The sequence below is a fragment of the Fundulus heteroclitus genome, chromosome 16 (genome assembly GCF_011125445.2).
Source record: "Fundulus heteroclitus isolate FHET01 chromosome 16, MU-UCD_Fhet_4.1, whole genome shotgun sequence".
Taxonomy (NCBI): Eukaryota; Metazoa; Chordata; class Actinopteri; order Cyprinodontiformes; family Fundulidae; genus Fundulus; species Fundulus heteroclitus.
This window is the reverse complement of record NC_046376.1, coordinates 23,603,534-23,621,753: the sequence shown is the minus strand read 5'-3', so window position 1 is coordinate 23,621,753 and position 18,220 is coordinate 23,603,534. Positions and strand designations below refer to the sequence as shown.

General features: G+C 37.7%; 2 protein-coding genes across 6 annotated transcripts in view; one reads left to right on the top strand and one right to left on the bottom strand.

Moving 5' to 3' along the window:
- Window positions 1-18,220, bottom strand: part of LOC105933014 (septin-9) — a 114,345-nt gene that overhangs the window by 19,185 nt on the left and 76,940 nt on the right. The window contains exon 1 of one of the 5 annotated variants that reach the window (XM_036148131.1): window positions 3,753-3,846. The exons of the other annotated variants lie outside the window; for them this stretch is intronic. The gene's annotated coding sequence lies outside the window, so the exon portion shown is untranslated. Of the gene's footprint in view, window positions 1-3,752; window positions 3,847-18,220 lie in introns of those variants that run through there. 5 annotated transcript variants of the gene reach the window in all.
- Window positions 10,441-14,885, top strand: LOC105933015. Its single transcript, XM_012872376.3, has 2 exons — window positions 10,441-10,542; window positions 12,660-14,885. Exon 2 carries the CDS (start codon window positions 12,661-12,663, stop codon window positions 14,152-14,154), a length of 1,494 nt encoding a protein of 497 aa, XP_012727830.2. The 5' UTR covers window positions 10,441-10,542; window position 12,660; the 3' UTR covers window positions 14,155-14,885.

The window sequence follows — 18,220 nt, the reverse complement described above, 5'->3', positions numbered from 1 at the left end:
GATTCTCAGTCCAGAAAGTCCAGTTACAACATGTTACAACATTGCATGTTGTAACATTGCATGTTATCTAAGCCATTAAAAGGCCTTTGTTTGGCAGTAGTATAAAGCTTGCAACTCCACATTACTCCAGACTTTTTGAATTGAGAAAGCTTCCGGGATAGGAAGTGAAACTTCGGAAAAAAGTCCAGTTGTTTTGTTTTCATTTTTTTTGGAACTTCTGAGATTAAGCTACAGAAAACCTACATATCTCTGGACCTTACAAGCCACCGTACCGGTGGGCATAGAACTGGAATCATACCTGTGGGTTAGTAACACTGCAGCAAACATGCCAAGGGGAATACTTTGGCTTGCAGGATGCATTTCTGACGCTGTTCCAAAATCAGGAATAAAATGTCTGGAAACCTGAGTTGAATAAGCTGCTCTTGCCACTCACAATGATTTAACAGCTGTAAAAACGGCACAAATATGCAAATCAGAGGCGTGGAACACAGGATTTCCATAACAATTGTCCTCCACTTGCCGGCCTATGCTACGTTCTGCACTACTCATTTCTGTCCAATGGGAGCAACGGTCGTCACACACATGACTGTTTACAAGCTATAGTTCACTTGCAGAAAGTACAATGTGAAAGCAAACTGCACCAAGCAAACAAAAAAAAGTTTGCTTTCGGTCTGGACCACACAAGCAGACCAAAGGACTTTTCAGGTGTGAATACACCCGACACAAAGCTTGTGAAGCTGCGACGTATTTTAGTCACAGTAATGATAGTTTTTATATAAACAAAACTGTTTAGGTCAGAAGATTAATTATTGTGAGAACCCGATGCAACCACAAGAAAAATGGCTCATTTTGGCTAAATTATAGAACCAGGGTGGCCTGCTGAAGCCAGCAAGAAAGCAAAGGGCTTTCATAAAAAGGGAAAATCTTTAAATCCAAAAGCAGATTCATCCAACATCCTCTGCAAAAGAAGCTAAAATAAACATTAGCAAGCCATTAACTGGTTGCTCAATCCCAGGGGATGGTGATGTCCTCAGCCTGGCTGCGGTAATGTTTATCTTAGTAATTGGGTCAAATTGTATTGGTGAAATGGTCGGCTGAAAAAGTATGGATCCATGGGGCCAGAGAGATCAGAAATCTCACCTCTGCCCTCACACATGGCTGACCTCAACAAATGTTCAGACAAATGTCTCATCTCATGCTGACAGTGAGAAGAGCTTTTATCTACCAAATGCAAATGAATGGGTATAAATATGTAAAGCTCTTTGTCTTCCCAGGAGGAAGGTGGGGCAAAAGAGTTTGCAATTAGAACTAAAGAGCTGTTTTTTCTAACACCTAATGTGGGCAACAGATAGTCAGGAATTTGGCTTATCAATCCAGAGTAGATAACTCAATCACAACACCTACCTACTGCTTCATGAACTGTGTTATCAGAAGAGTCTCAACGCTCTGCAGCACACCACAGTCGGCATGCATGACGTGATTGGTCCTACTCAGGGCCTGTACATCCATCGCCACGAGTATTTTTGGACTGGGACTGAGCCCACATACACAGCTCAAGAGTTCACTCAGAAACAATACACCCAGAGGTCCAAAGTACTGAACGCTGACTTTTAACAACTCAACAGAGGCTTTGTTTCAGCGAATTATCTCTGCTTCATCACCAACTAATTACAAGAAGCTCTTTAAGAACAGACAAGCTTTAAATGGGTAAAAGTTACAATCTGAACATCTCATAACAAGATGGACAGCATCAACATTAATTCATTTAGCATTAAATAAAAGGTCCACATAATTTAATTTATATCTGGGTGAGGATGAGATTCCTATATTATAATAATTGAGTAGTTTCAGGGTTTTACTGTATTTATACAAACATTTAAAACAAAAATGTATAACATCACCCAATTTTTTTATGCTAAAAAGGCATGAATGACTCCTACAGCTGCTAAATTAACATTAGTTCCCATTATTATTGTAATTTAATTTGAATAAGGCATCTTGCTAAATGTAGCCATGGTTTACAAGTACGCTTTTGTAAAGAATATTAAACCATTTTGTTGCTCTTTACAGAGAAACAAAAGGAACATGCTGATAATAGCTGCCATAGTTGCTGACAGCGAAGATGACACTTTGTGCTAACAACTGTAGTTTAAAAAACAGGGAGTCATTATTAGAGTGATGGCCGGTTCTGTCTTGAGTTTCTACACCATGAATGTCTGTTTTTGATGCCTGGAAATATTTCTGAGCAATAAAACCGTCTTACTCTTGAACAAAAGAAGTGTACAAGCTTTCTTTCAGCCAGCTAAAGAGCAGTGCACAGCAACAGATGGAGGATCTGTGCTATTCTATGCTTTAAGCTGGCAATGAAAACATTGGCCACTTTGCTTGGCATCTTAATCAAAGGAATTTGTGAATTTAAACCTTTTCAGCTTCAGTACCAGTAACTGGCCCCTTCCTAGTTGACATTGATGCTTTATTAATTCAATGTTAAAATAGTTTGATCATTGGTGTACTTGTGACAGATGCTAATCCTGCAACCTACAACCACAATATCTGCAGCAATCATTCATGTCTCTCTTTCTCAAAAGTTGTCTTAGCGTAAAAACAAAACAAGCCTATTTCACAGCTAATTCCCTTGGATGTAAATTGACAAACCCCAGAACTGAAACCTTATCAGTTTATCATTACAGAGGGGGCAGATTGCATTCATGAAGTGTTTTGCATTACAAATTTATGATGCTAAATTCCAGTAAGGCTGCTTTATCCTGCCCCACTCACCAACCGTCTTGCTCACAAAGATGCAGAAGGTTAAAAACGACCTTTTCGGCGTCCCATTAAACGCTGGTAAAAGGCCACGGTCTGTGCTTGCCTGGCAATGCTCAGGGGGCCACAACAGAGCTCCTTTCAACAGCCCTGTGTGTGTAAATGTGTGTGCACCGCATGCCTGTGAGGAAAAGCAGAGGCTGACGACTATCCGGAAAGGTGAGGGGCGGTTGGCCTTTTCCAGCGGTTTAATTTTATGACAGAGCAATGCTTGAGCAGTGAAAATCAAAGCCCAAGGATGACAGAGGGAGCTAATCCCCAGAAACCGCTGCCATAACAATGGCAGAAAGATGAGACAGCACAGAAACAATGAACCTGAAGAGAAACTTAATCTCAAAGAGAGTCAACAATATGACTCTCAGAAGAAAAAAGAAGGAAAACCTTTGATTTTCCTTAACAGTTACTAGCAAGTTTTTTTTTTAATATAAACCATAAATTATTGTTTAGATATCACTCCTGGTTATAGGTAAATATTTATTATAATTTAAACAGGACTGAGGCTGTGTACTGTTTGCTAGAATTGAAAAATTGTGAAGAACACAAGGAAAAAGTTGAATGTTTAAAGAGCCAAAAATTTGTGTAAACATACAGATTTGTCTAAGATCGCTTTAAAAACAAGCATTTGAAGTAAAGAAACCAGATTCACGTTAAAAACAGAGGGCTGCAGCCAAGAAACATGTCTTAAACTTAAAACCCATGTTTATCAACCTCCATAAGAGTAGACAAATGCAAACAATGGCAGAGGCTTTAATGCTTAAAGCTACATTTTTAAATCACATCACCCGGACTCCAAAACACTTCAGGAACGAAGAAAGGAACAGACCAAGGGAGAAAAAAAAAAGCTCAGTTCCAACATATTTCTTAGCGCCCCCCCGAACACACACACGCATGTACACAAACACTCCCCTGCCGGTATGTAAAGCACTTACCGTGTGTGAAATGTGTGTGCGCAAGTGTGAGAATGACTTGTCCCCTGCTGAAGAGAACAGCACCAGTGAGAGGCCTGGCTCTGTTGTGGCAGATCCTTGCTTGTCCCTCCCACAGAAGCCTGCCATGTGACTCAGCATGCAAAGCATCAAGATCCACCCATTTCCTTCAAACACCCCCCCCCCTCCCTCCAGGAAAAAAGACCACAGTGGAGAGAGACAAAGAGTTATTATCTTTGTCAGGAGCAGTCTAGGCAGGAACATGGACTGTATAGGTGTGTCTACACAGCTATTTAAATGACCTAATTATCTCTCTTCTTAACTAAGGATAATTTAATACCTTGCTTAGTCTTAACCCTAACCCTGTTTTATAAAGGTCTTCTTCAGTATATCTCACTCATTTATCAAACAGTAATATTGTAACAATTTCCTCTGTATGACAGGCCTTCCTAACTTTCTAGAAGAATTTATGGGCTTTACAAATGCGGGGACACAACTAGCCTGTACAGGAAAACAATGTATTTTTATCTACAGCAGTTTGTTGAAAATTAAAAAATTAAATCTATTTTTCAACAGTGAAAGCTCCATAAACAAAAAAAAAAGAAAAAGTCAACAAGCTGACTTATGAACAACACTCTTCTGTGTGGGTGTTGTTACTGCTTGGAGACAAATCAAGCAGAGAAGAAATAAAGAATTCAAAGGAAACAAAAAAAAAGGCATAGGAATAAACTATAAGGGAGCTATTTTTCTACAACAAGTTGAGTGTTTGTGGTTTATTCAGGCTGAAAGACGGTGAGACTTTAGCCAGTAGCATAAAGGCGTAATGTAATAAATAAAACTTGATCCATTTTCTTTTTTATCTAATTTTCAATCTCTGTCTGGTGTGGGCCATGCTGTATTTAGAAATACAATTATGTGGAAATCTCAAATTTATGGTAAGGGTCCTAATCAAGGTCCCAGAGAGTGGGCTGGAGGGCATTAGCCTCCCTTGGTAGAAGTTTTATAGGCCAACGTTGTGCTGACGCCCATGTTTCATTATAATTACACTATGTCTCTACCAACATGTTCTCGTTACCTGGAAGGATGCTGCTGTTGTACCTGTCCCTAAAATCAGCTGTATTAATCTGCTGTATGGTGATTTTAGACAAGTAGCTCTGATCTCAGTTTTAATAAAAATATTTGAAAGGTTAGTCAGATGTGAGATCTTAAAGGAACAATAAGTAATAATGACACCTAGCGGTTAAAATTGGAACAACACATACACGACGCCTTTCACGGAAACCCGCCATTTACTCAAAGGTCCAGCAGCTGTCAAACTCCACTGAATTTTTACTTCCACAGGATAGGTATGTTGCATTCTGTTTTATTTCTCTTACTGGCTTCTGTGTTTGCAGGCTGCTGCTCTGTTTTGGGAACCCTGGAAAGTCTCATATGATTGGCTGAAGAACCAGGAAGTAAACACAGGCTGCACTGAACCGCAGTAGTTCCGGACCATACCTCTAGGTTTGAAAGGAGGAAAAAACGTGACTAAGACATTGTTGATGGAGAGGACCGACCGCTTATAGGGAATTTTACTTCCATCCCAGGTGGCAAATGAGAATAATTAAGGTTGATTTTACTTATAGTTTCTTTAAAGCAGACTGAAAAACATTTTAGATCCCATGCTGTTTACTTACGCCCACACAGAGGAGTGGAGGACGTGACTCTCATTCTGCTTAACTTGCTTTTTAAACAGCTGGCTTTTAATGAGACACATGCCAGACTTTATTTGTGGATTTTTTTTTCTCAGCTTTGATTACAATTCAACCTCATATTTTAGTCAAAAGGCTCCTCAGTTTGATCTAAGTAACTGATTTAATCTGCTGGGTGGAATCCTGGATATTTTAATTAACACGACCCAGAGAGATTTCAAACCTCCACTAGGTCACCTCAAGACTATGTGCTATTACCTTTGCATTTATTTCTGTATCCTAATGTTTGTCAGAGCAGACATGACAACAGATTCATAAATAAAAGGAAAAGAAATCTGTTAGTCTCCTCCAGGAGAATGAAAGCAGCGACGGTCCGGTGACTGAAGACGTCATTCAATGATGGAGTCTTAACGTCCAACTGAACTCTGATAAGACCGAAGACACGATCATTGATTTTAGAAGGAAAGCTTACAAGCACAAAGTCACTTTAATTAAAGGTTGCGCCCCATTATAGTGTGCATCTTGGCTAAATACAAAAATCATTTTTGAATAAAGAGTGATCCAAATCCTGTTCTTGTTGCTGAGAATAAACAATAATTCTGAAGTATAAGAAAATAGAAAAGAACTTGCAAATAGGCAAGCCTATTTTTTTAGATTTTTGTATTCAAGATCCTTTTTCCACAAAAAAAACTACTACTTTGCCTCATTAAACTACTGTACATTTAGAATAGAAGAGAAATAACCTTTATTGTCTCTCAAGGCAGAACTTGGGCTGTACCAACAGGAAAGTGACAGACAAATAGAAGAATGCAGATTCACACAAAACAAATGGTATAATTTAAAAAGCTTAAATTAGAGACTGTACAGTAAGGGCAAATTTACAACAACAAAAATACTGTACAATTATTGAAAATAGCATACTCAGACTCAGAAAACTGTGACAAAAAGCAGGAGGACTAAAAAAAAAAGTATGTTAAATGTTATTTATGCTTCTTACCGAGAAAGCTAAACAAAACTTGGCAAAACAAATTTTTGATCACTACATTCGTTGTAATAATTCTTTGTCTATGACAAAAAAAAAAATGGCTATATAATTTAAGGATTTCAAAGGAATGAGCAAAACTTGAACCCCATTTGAAATCTGATACACGGCAACGGTTTAGCTTTAAACAAACCACAATCTTTATTATTTTTCTTTAGGTTTATGCAATTAAAGCTGAGACTGCTGTTCTCCTCAAAAATATAATTATACTTCCACTTATGCATTAATACAAATGCAACCACTGAGCTACACATACTGAAACAAACATTACAGGGCAGCACACGCATTCCTGCATACACCATGCTCCTGACAAAATAATGATTTTTTTTTTAAGTTTACAATAAATATTTGATGTATCCAGTGTTGCCTGCGTAAAACTCCAGCATGAACACAGGTGATCATACGTGCCTGATAAAGACACAGTCGGACCAAATATGGAGAGGAAACCAACTTGTGCTGTTTTACAATTTAGAAAAAAAAACAAAAAAACAACTACTATCCCAAAAGTCAAGGCTCTCTGCTTGGAAATCCTTTTGGTCTCTTTCTTTTAGCTACTCTTTGAAGCTCAGCTTCACCTCGACAAACACAAATACTACTTTTAACTGGAGACACTAAAACTGGAGATAAAACCTGACAGTTTTACAAGCTGCTGTCCACTTTGAGGTTTAGAGGAAAAAAAAAAAAGAGGGAAATCCTGTTGGATTTTGAAGCCTTGTTCTTACAAATGTTTTTCTGCCTATCATGCAGACCTGATTAAATGAGCATATTACTACTCTCATACTTTTATATTTTACATATTTTGTTCAACTATTTAGGGGTTTTCGTACTGTTAATAATGCAGATGGGCTTTGTGCAATCTTTGTGTATTTGCAAACTGAGTATTAAATACTTATACTCTCTGGAGTATTTCAGATTTGGAAAAAAACAACTACTATCCCAAAAGCCAAACAATTCAGATTTCAATGCAACTCATCCTTTCTTTTCTTATTTCTTCTTCAGTTGACTTTCTTTATGAGCTCCCCAGAGTGTAAACTTTTTTAACCGTCTTGTCAAAGACACTAATCTCAGTCCAGTCACCTCAGCATTTAACATAAAACTAGCACTAGTGACACATGATTAATCCTTTGTAATATAATCCACCTCTCTCTTTTTTGGCCTCTCCTTAGAACAGCAGACTTCTGTCTGACCCCGCATGCATGCAGAGTGAGTCATTCATCTTTTGTCCAATCCAACATTTGAGCACTCCTTTATTAAGGACCCTTCTGATGGGAAACATTGTGTTTATAGATTGAAAATCTCCCATTTTGAGGTGAAGAGGACGTAGTAACAGAAAGCCAGTGTCATGGGTTGATGCTTGTGGACATTTCCGAGCCAAGATGTTGTCATGTATTGGCAGGCAGAGCATAGGACCGCCTGGCAGGCTACTAACAGAGTTCATTGCAGCTGTTCACGGCCTTTCACACATGCAGTTTTGTTTTCCTGTGCAGAAAAATCCAGGCACCTCCTGGTTCTGGACGTTTTAGTTTATAATATCTTCGGTCCCTAGCAAAAAGGACTCACTTTTCATATTTTGTTCCGTTATAACATCAATGTATTCTCCATTTTGTTTGGAGCTTATGCTGTATAGATCAACATGAAATGACGCACAATAGAGAAGTGGAAAGAAAATGTTTCCATTTTTTTAAGAGTAAAAACTTTTGCTTGCAATTATAGCTGCAAGCATTTTGGAGGTATTAATAGTTTTGTGCATCTAGAGACTGAAACTTTTGCTCATTGTTCTTTGCAGGATAGGTGATAAAGTTAATAAAGAGCTTCTAAACAGAAATTTCAAAGTCTAGCCACAGACCGTCATTTGGATTTAGGTCCAGACTTTAAATGGGATACTTTGCACTCATAGTAGTTCTGGCTGTAGGTTTTGGGTTGCTGCCCTGCTGGAAGGTGAACCTCCTGTCTCAAGACTTTTGCATCCTCCAGCCGGTTTTCTGTCCGGACAGCACTGTATTTAGCTGAGTTCATTTCCCCATCAACTCGGAGCAGCTGCCTTGTCCTTGCATAAGAAACGCCATCCCTCATTACATGATGCTGCCACCACCATTTTCACAATTTAGTTTGGTGTGTTCAGGGTGATGTTCAATGTTAGTTTTTTTTCACACAACTGATTTCATCTGACCAGATCACCTTCTCCCACACTTTTATGGTGTCACCCACATAGCTTGCAGCAAACTGCACTCGTACTTTCCTGATTACAGTGGCTTTCCTCTTTCATGATGGGAAGATCTGTGGCATTTCTGTAAAACTTCACATCTCACAGCAACCATGGGACACTTGACAGCGTCTGTGATAAATGCTCTCCTTGCCCGGCCAGAGGACGGTCTTGTCTTGATCGGCTTGCAGTTGTTCCTTTTTTTTTGGATGGTTGACTGACCAGCGCTCCATTAGATGTTCATAGGTTGGTATATTGCTTTAAGCTTAACTTTATAGCTGACCTGTCTAGTGGGTTTCTGGGCTTTTAAGATGCTGTTTGTCCAATAATGTTCTCTTACAAACCTCGAAGGCCTTCACAGAACAGCTGGATTTATATAACAGATACATGGACTCTATTAACAAACTAGATTAATTCTGAAGGCAGTTCGCTTGACTAGTTTTTATTTTGTGGCATCAGACGAAAGGCAGCTGAGCACCAGAATTTGCAACACTTTTCAGATTTTTATTCATTCAATCTTTAAAAACAATGTGCTATTTTCCTTCTATTTCACAATTATGCACTATTTTGTGTTGGTCCATCACATACAATCCCAATTTAATATATTCAAGTTTGTCATTGTAATGTGACCAAATATAGATAAAAGTTCCTGACTCACGAGCACTCTTGAAGACGCTGCATATAATGACATTTAAGAGAGGAGTTGTGTTTTGCCTTGTACTGTAAGATGTGAGACAAGTTCAACTACACCATGGATATCACATGGATGTTTTTCTGGGGCTCCCTATGTGAAACCTGTGGGTGGTGACGACAGAGAAACTAAATATTTCCTTTGTGCATGTTATTTTACACTTTTTCTGCCCGGCCCAAGGGGAACAACCAAGCCTCCATTCAGGAAATTAAATGAAATTGGAGCGCGCATGTATTTCAGTGCATTTGTGTGTTTGTGTACATAACCTAAATCTGTTGTGCAGTCACACTGAGTAAACCTCATTTCTGTTTGGGAACAAAATATTATCCAGAATTAACCAGAGAGCCATTTCGGATGAGGGCTTGGTTTAAAGATAGTTTAGAGTTTGGATAAATCTTCAGAAAACAAGCCACAGTAATTTACCCAAAAGGTTGTGGCAACGCTGAGCGGCTGTGTCTATGTGCTGTTATGGGGGTGCCTCATTCATCCAGCTTTCTGGGAAACAGGTAAAGTATTTCCTCAGTTTTTAGGATTTTTAGCATCAGTCAAAATGAGAATTTGCCAATGTTTGGACAACAAATTCTGCAGGCTCATAAGTAAACCAGACTACCAGCATGTATGTGTAAAGAGCCAGAGAAGGATTATCATAGACATTTTAAAAAGCTCAATGCCCTGCATGTATCAGGAAAACGACTTGTTTGAGAGCACCCCCTGCTGGTAGCTGGACGTGTTGCAGTAGTGATGTAAGACGCACAGGGAGCTGCAGAGAACTTGTAATAAACAAATCAATAAATCCAAAAGCAAATATATAAAAACCCATCCAACTCAACAATCAGTTAAAGAGGGGGAATAGGTGAACTTCAGCACAACACTAATCAGATGCAATCACAAGACTAATATTTGAATTAGTGATTGAATATATGCAATTCATATATAGTTAATCATTTAAAGGCCTAAGAGAAGACCTTTGGAAACCACTGGGAGTGGCTTTAAAGCAGCTCACTCACTGATAAAAACAAGCTGTATTGCCACATCTCCCATGACAGCTTTCAACAAATGCATGAGCTCTGGTTTCATTAACCAGGAAACAGAAACTCAGAGGAAGTCGCATCAGCTGCACACAAACACAGAGCTCACAGAGCTCAGTCAACAGCTCCATCATGCAGGTAAGCCCTCTCATTTCACTCAGGAAAATGTCTTATTTTAGAAATAGCAAAGCTAACCTGAACTACATTGGGTCGAAAGATATGCTTAATACTTAAGGTGTTTGCATTGTATTATTCTAGACTAATACAGAGTAGATTCAGCTTCATTTAGGTCATCTTTGAAACATAATGCCGGTATTCCTTCACAAGCTTTTATGCTGTTGATGCGGTCACTACCAACAGGTTCGGGCTTTGAAACCAGTACTTCTTTTAGCCAGGAAATGTATTATTTTTTTGTTGTAAACAGTGACGTACCAATAGGGTTCTTGTCGGATTAAATGTTGTATTAACACAAAAAACTTCGAAAAAATTACCACAGTGTGATAGTACAATGGGCATTTTAATCTGGTTAGTTTAAAATGGTGACAATTGGCGTAAAGTGAAACAGGAGCACCAACGTTGTTCTTGCTAAACAGTGCTATCCACACTGACGTCACCGAAAAAGTGGAGCAAACACAGTTGAAATAAATTCCTTTTTTACTGTAGTAGCAAAATCTCACAATTTAAAAAAACGTTGTTTAACAGAATCACAGATTGTAGGATTATTAGTACCCTCAAGGAATACATTTATATAATGGCATTTTAGGATTTCCTTTTATTTGCGTTGTTTCTTTTTCAGAGCTTCAATGAAATTCTAATTCTCAGAAGTATAAATATGACATACATTGTTGTTTAAATACTTGCTGGTATGGTTGAGTTAAAAAAAAAAAACTCAATAGATAAAACTACTTCCCTCTGTTGAGAACTTATTGAACCCTCTTGGTTTGGTTCCTCAAGGTTTGGTTCCTCAAGATCAACTTATTGTACACACAAAGGCAAACACAACATCCCAGAGAAAGAGCCCTGATCACTCAATGTATTCATGTTTTTATACAATGGGTGACATAAAACAAAATTACAACGACTGGTTGTAATAAGGTAAGGAGTGGAATCTGTGGATTAGGTCGTCTTTTTTCTCGTTGCTCAGATAGTTGATCGATGTCAACAACGTATTATTCAGACAGTTTGCAGTCTGGGTGGAACTAAAGCTGGTAATTCAACCAAACAATCAAACAACACCCATGTAATGACAAAAAGGCACAAAATTACTTTTAAATTAAAGTTGGGTTTGCTAGGAAGAATGTACCCACCCATTGGTGTCAGAGTACTGCCTCACGCAATGAACCTGGGCACCTTTCTCCACCCTAACTGGACCCATATGTATTCTGCCACCAGGAACAGTAACGACGATGGTACAGAGTGGCATCTTAGGGTCACCATGTTGTTATAGCAAATACTTGACTATCTATATGCCAAGTGTTGTTCTGAAGGCAAGCCAGGAACGTCTTTTCAATCTGATCACAATCGTAAACATGGGGAGTTTGCTCAACTCTACCGGGAGTTTAACTGGAAGCATGTGACTTGATCAGATGAGACAGAGCTTCTCAGCAAAAAAAACTCCAGCTGGACCTGGTAATAAAACAAAGCAGGATTATGTGGAAAAAAGCACTTAAAGCATGTTGTTGAGTAGGGTGGAGGACACTGGATACTGTGGACATCTAGTCTATATTTTACAACCTCCTGAATTAAACAAAAGGACTAAGTGCTGCACTAAAGCCAGTAATTGTACCAGGGTGATTTTGTGGGGGAAAAGGATAAACTTATGAAGTAAATAAAAAGTTTGAAATTAAAAAAACTTCCCTTTGACAGTTGTCATACTGTTATTTATATTTATATATATATATATATATATATATATATATATATATATATATATATATATATATATATATATATATATATATATATATATAAATAAAGCCTACGATAATAAAAGGCTAATATCTTTAGCAGAACATTTATTCGGATCCTTTAACCCTAATTATCTAACAGCCTTCTATGTGACATTGATTCATTTTGCTCATGATGAGCTAAATAAAATTATGGTAATTTTATCCGACTTCATCATAAAACGATATTTTAAGGCTCTGAAAATACAATTTTCAGTTGTTAATATACAATGATGCAACAATATTTTTTAAAGTGTATGCAATGATAATGTATGGTATAGATTAAACAATTTTCTAATGTTTTTGCAGGATGGAGTACTCAGGAAGAAAGGGTAACCTGTTCGTGGCTCTACTTCTTCTCTTGTCCTCGACATCAGCAGTGCAAGTGCTCAATTCCATCAACGATCTAAAAAAACTCAACTTTGGTCTGTCTGTGCCCACGCACAGTCTTTTGCTTCTACACTGGTTTGCCAATGAAGTCGACATTGACAATAACAACGTTATAAGACTAACGTTCAACCCCGATAATGGCGACTACGGCTCACATCACTATGGCAACTACGAACGGATGCTGGATCCATTGCCCCCCGGAAACATCAGATATCGATACTTTACCGTTGGTAACCTCAATCACGAGTCGTCGTCTGAGCTCCCATCTTACGTTGTCCATCCGCGAGTCGGATATGAGGGCAGAAACAGGGACCGGATCATATTTAGAGTCAGGGAGCAGAACGCGGGACGGCAAGCTAGGCACATAATCGACAGAGTCTACATCACCCAACATTTTGAGACATCCGATAATCAAGGGACAAGGTATGATCCAGCCAATACACAACAGGTCACTACCAGCCTCCTGAGACAGATAAGGGAATTTTCTGTGGAGCAAAATGACTTGACCACACTAACAAACCTCAGAGATCGCTTCAGAAGCAATGCTGATTATTCCCAGCTGAGGGAAATCAGAAACATGTGGAGTGACCTGGCTTGTCTGGGTCTATTGCTGTTCATTGTAATCCAGGAGAAGTACTCCTTCCACCAGCCTCAAAACAACAAACGTCAGCCTTCGGTGAGAAGAAACACACAGCCAGATCATGTCGTCAGGATCCCAGAGAGCAGACCAAAACGAAGCTCTGAGGTGTCCATAAGAATCCCTCAGCATCACAGTGATGATATTACCCTTCAGGTGGTGACAGGTTCAGGAGGAAAAGCCAGAATCATGTGGAGGAACGTCCCCGTGAGCGACTACAAAAGAGGTTTGATGGTCGCCCTTTATAGCAGCAACGAGCAGGAGGAAGCGTTGATTTATAAGTCTACGGGAAATGCAAAATCAGGCACTTATGACACGTCAGTAATGCTGAATGAAGGCCTGCAGGTCCGGCTTCATGAAGTGACAAAACTATGTTGTTTCTGGTCCCGTCCTGGAGAGGAGATACACAGGGGCCCGGAGTTTAAAAATCCCACAGCAGCAGTCAGTATAAGAGGCTACAAAGCAAGCCTGCAACTTTTTGCAAAGGGTGGCAAGGCCTGCGCTCGCTTATATGTGAACAACTCTTTCACCGACTGGACGTCCAAATTCAAAGACTCATGGGTTGGCTTTTACAGCTCCGCCAATAAAACTACAATGGACTATGATTGGTGGAAGTGGCAGTGGGCGAGGAAATTTGAACTGAGCACCGAGCTGCACGGCTGTCGGGACAGTGTCGTGTTTGAGTATCACTCTAATATGACGATTACTCCAGGGGTCCAAGCAAGATTCATCCTGCGTGATGATGAAGAGCTAGCACGCACTCCCTGCTGGAAGTGATAAAGACTGCAAAAAATTCACTGAAGACAATCTGTATTGCATTGAATGTATTATATAAAGCTGTAAGTTATTTGCCCTGCTGTCTGACTCACTTTTATCCTGAATAATTACCTCTAAAACTATGTTTTGCAACAGTACGACTATCAAATCAAAGGTTTTTTTGTAATGCTGTGAGGACAATGTCATGCTGAAAACATTCCTGTTGTCATTGCTGTCTTCTAGAAAAAAAACTGCCACTTTTAGCTTATTGCTATGATACTGTATATAAAATGGTAATAAACAGAGTGCTTGATTGTAGACCAAATCAACTGTCCTGTTTTAATAAAAAAATCTAAATAAAGATTAAAAATGTTTCTGAGTTTAATGTGTAAAAAACAGTTTGAAAACCATGCATCGTGTTCTTTAAACGTCACACTGTTGGTGTAGCAAATAAAATGCTGTAAGAAAATTTGAATTTTCAAGTTGTAACATGGCAATATGTGGACAAAATTCAAGTGTTGTGAATGGTTTGGGAAAACACTGTAGTTTTTAAATGGAGGGTGAATATTAGTAGCAGTCCCTGCATGTAAGACTTGAGATCGGTTTTCTGATTGAAGATATTTAACATTCCTTAAACCTGCTAAGGTTTAGTAAAAGTGTCTTCGTAGTTTCCATTTCAACAACAATGGGACTGATGCTTTCATATACTGTTGTATTTTTTATATTCAAATAAAACTTTGAAATTAATCTTTTTATGACATTCCTTATACCCATCTCTTTGCATAAGTGAGTCCAATAACTACATTTTATGGCTAGATTCATCGGTAAACTATTTAAAAAGAATTTTTGACTCTTTGCAAGTGTATATATGTTCATATGTCATTTACTGGAAATTAAACCAAAAACCTATCATTCTTATTCCTGGCATGAATTAGAAAAAAATCCCAATGATCAACACATGTGTTCTGTTGAGGCTTTATCAGATTAAAAGTACCTTTTTGAAAATAACACTACCACATATCTTTGTTAATTTTTTTTAATTGATCTGATGTAATAGTCTAATCATAAGTGGAGCAATTTCATTAACTTAAAGAGGAAAATCCCACTTAAGAGAAAAAGGCTTGAAAACACTATTCTGAGAAATGTATCTCTATAATGTGTTTCAATTAGTGATGGAGTAACAGAAATAAATGGACTTTTGAATAATGTTTTAATTTCTTGAATGGATCTGAAGACAAATCATACAAACCATGTTTACTTGGCAGGCTCAAGAAGCGCTACAGCATTCCTTTCTGAATGGGTTATTATTCCTTTGACGTGTATTGCTCTGTCCAACCTTCTTCAACTTTGTCTGATTCATCACTTCAGTTTTCCTCTCAAAGAAATGATACTGCTCCCAAACAAACACACAGATGAGAGATCTGACAATGGCTGGCTGTACAGGTAGGCTCTTTTAGTTACCGATTCAAACGTAATGATTTAGTCCTTACAGTAGATTTAATTAATATGATTATTACAAATGTTATAAAAAATAGGTAACTTTCTTCAGGTTTGTATTGACTAGATTACCCATAATGTGTCTTTTTACCCGTCTAAAACTCTTGTATATAAGCAAACATGAGTATCTGTCTTTTTAAGGTTGACTGAATTAAGAAGATCCAATTTATTTATCACATTAAATGTGATGATTCAATGTTTGACATTACATCTACAACTTTCATTCAAATTATTCATAAATGTCTTTTTAGTTAAATTAACATAAAAACAAACAGGGTCATTAGGAGACTACTTTCTGGATAATCTCTAATAGGGCTGCACAATATCAAGAAATATGTCATTGGAATACTATTACTAAAAACTCAGATGACTATATTGATTATGATTATTACTTTAATTACATTAACAATAAAAACAAATGTACCAATCACACTGTTAGTTTTAGTATGTTAGCTGCTAAAAATATACTCTCTGGACAGTAAACACAGAGTTAATCCAAATGGTACAATATATTGCTGATATGAAGACTGTAAATACTGTATAGTATCTTACCAAATACAGCACACAAGCAGTCTTGCAACCTCAAACATACCGACAAAGAAATTATTATTGGGATTTAATATATTATGCAACTCAAACTTCTAGACTCGCAAACTGTTTAAATCAGAACTACAGGTTGGTTTGACAGAAATTAGCAGTGAAGAGTATTAAAGCTTTTAGTTTAAGTAATTACAGTAAACACTCTAAAAAAAATAATTCATAGTATGTCTGTGTCAGAACAAGCCCAGTTATCTTAAAAAATATATACTTTTACAAAAAGCTTTTGTTCGCTTAGCAACATTTTCTAAAGTTGATGCATCTAGTGCTCCTCTTTTCTCCAAATTACAGCTGTTGAATATTTTTGAAATTAATATTTATCAAACATGTACCTTTGTTTTTATGATAAAACAAGGTCAGTCTCCTGATAGTTTCAAGAATTATTTTGTTAAGAACTGCCAAGTGCATTCTTATAATACTAGATAAGCTTTGTCTTTTCATTTACCATTAAGTATTAAAACAAGTGCAATTTTCTTTTCGGCATCGTGGTGCAAAACTATGTAATGAATATGGGAAATATTTGGAATCTTCAGAAATAAATGGTAGAAAGTCTTTGAAAAAAATACTGTTATCCAAAAAAGACAGTGATGTATGATTTTACAAATATTCCCTAAAATCTGAAAGCTAAAATGTAAAAAATAATGTTACTGTACATGTCTATTCTGTTGTCTCTCTTGAATGAAAGGACTTTCATAATGTGAGCTGTCTGATGTTTTGTTGTTTTAGGGGTGTGACCTTTGGTACAAGCCCTATGGAGTTTCTGTCACACTCCATCACATTTTTGATTTTTTTATTCTATTGATGTATTCACTAATGGTGCAGTGAGGCCAAATCTTCTTTTAGACGTCTATATTTAGGAGGTAAAATTACAAGTTAAACCAGTTTTCTTTTGTGTTTAAGGTGCCTACAGATTATAAAGCATGTTTGTAGGCTCTTAGTATGAACTACTGCTTAAAGCATAAAATGCTCAGGGATGGCTGCCGACAGAGGGGGACAACGGGATCAGTTGTCCCCGACGTATGGTGGTGGTGTCATATTCTTGACCATCAATTTATGGCAAAGAATATTTTTTTCAAAAGAGGCTTGTTTGTTAAAAAACATAAGCCCAACATCTTCCTACTTATCCTAGCAGTATTGGTATCCTTACCCCAAACTCAAAAATCGTTTGACCGGTGACACACCATCTAAGTTTTGGAGGCTGATAAACTTTCATTTCTCAATTAAAAGGTACCTGCTCTAGATCAATGTGACTACCAGGCAGATCCTCATTCCTGCAGCTCCACATTGGGCTTGTGGTTTAAAGTGAGCAGCTGCATTAAATGGAGATACTGCCATAAAGCATAAGAGGAAAGTTCGGCCCATAGCACAAGGAGCTCAGATGTAAAAGCGTCACAAGCAGTGTGTCTAACATACAAATGATTAGGATCACCCAGCATTTAAGTTATAGAAATGCCAAAAGTGCCACAGTACAATATTTTCATAAATTTGCTGTGATGAATAAAATCTTTCTGATGCAATTCTTTCTCTTGTGTGTTACCAGCACTTTATGTGACTTTGAGCATGTTGGACACTGTAATCTGTGAAAGGTGTAGACATTAATGCAATCAGACTCTTTCCAAAAGGCTGAATATCTTTACTGACAAGCAAATGTGTTTTCATGATGCCTATAATATATCAAACAACAATTATTATTATGTTCCAGAGAGTTCTTTACAATATTAATAATGCACAAAATAAGTTTGCTGTGATAATATCTCTGCAATATCTGGTGCAGTCCTGCATTCAAGTAACTGTGTGTGGACAAAATATAAACATATACTAAATGTATACAAAGAAAAAGCACAGCGTGGATGGAAACTGATGTTTTGAAATGTTTTACAGGCATGAAGATGTTCAGAAAAACTGCAATCTTGTGTTTAGCCGTGTTGCTTACTCTGAGCTCAGTGTACGGCGCACGCAGAAGACTGAACTCCATCAGCGAGCTGAAAAAACG

Excerpts from the sequence above, each read along its gene's own strand:
- LOC105933015 (XM_012872376.3), top strand. The coding sequence starts at position 12,661 with ATGGAGTACTCAGGAAGAAAGGGTAACCTGTTCGTGGCTCTACTTCTT.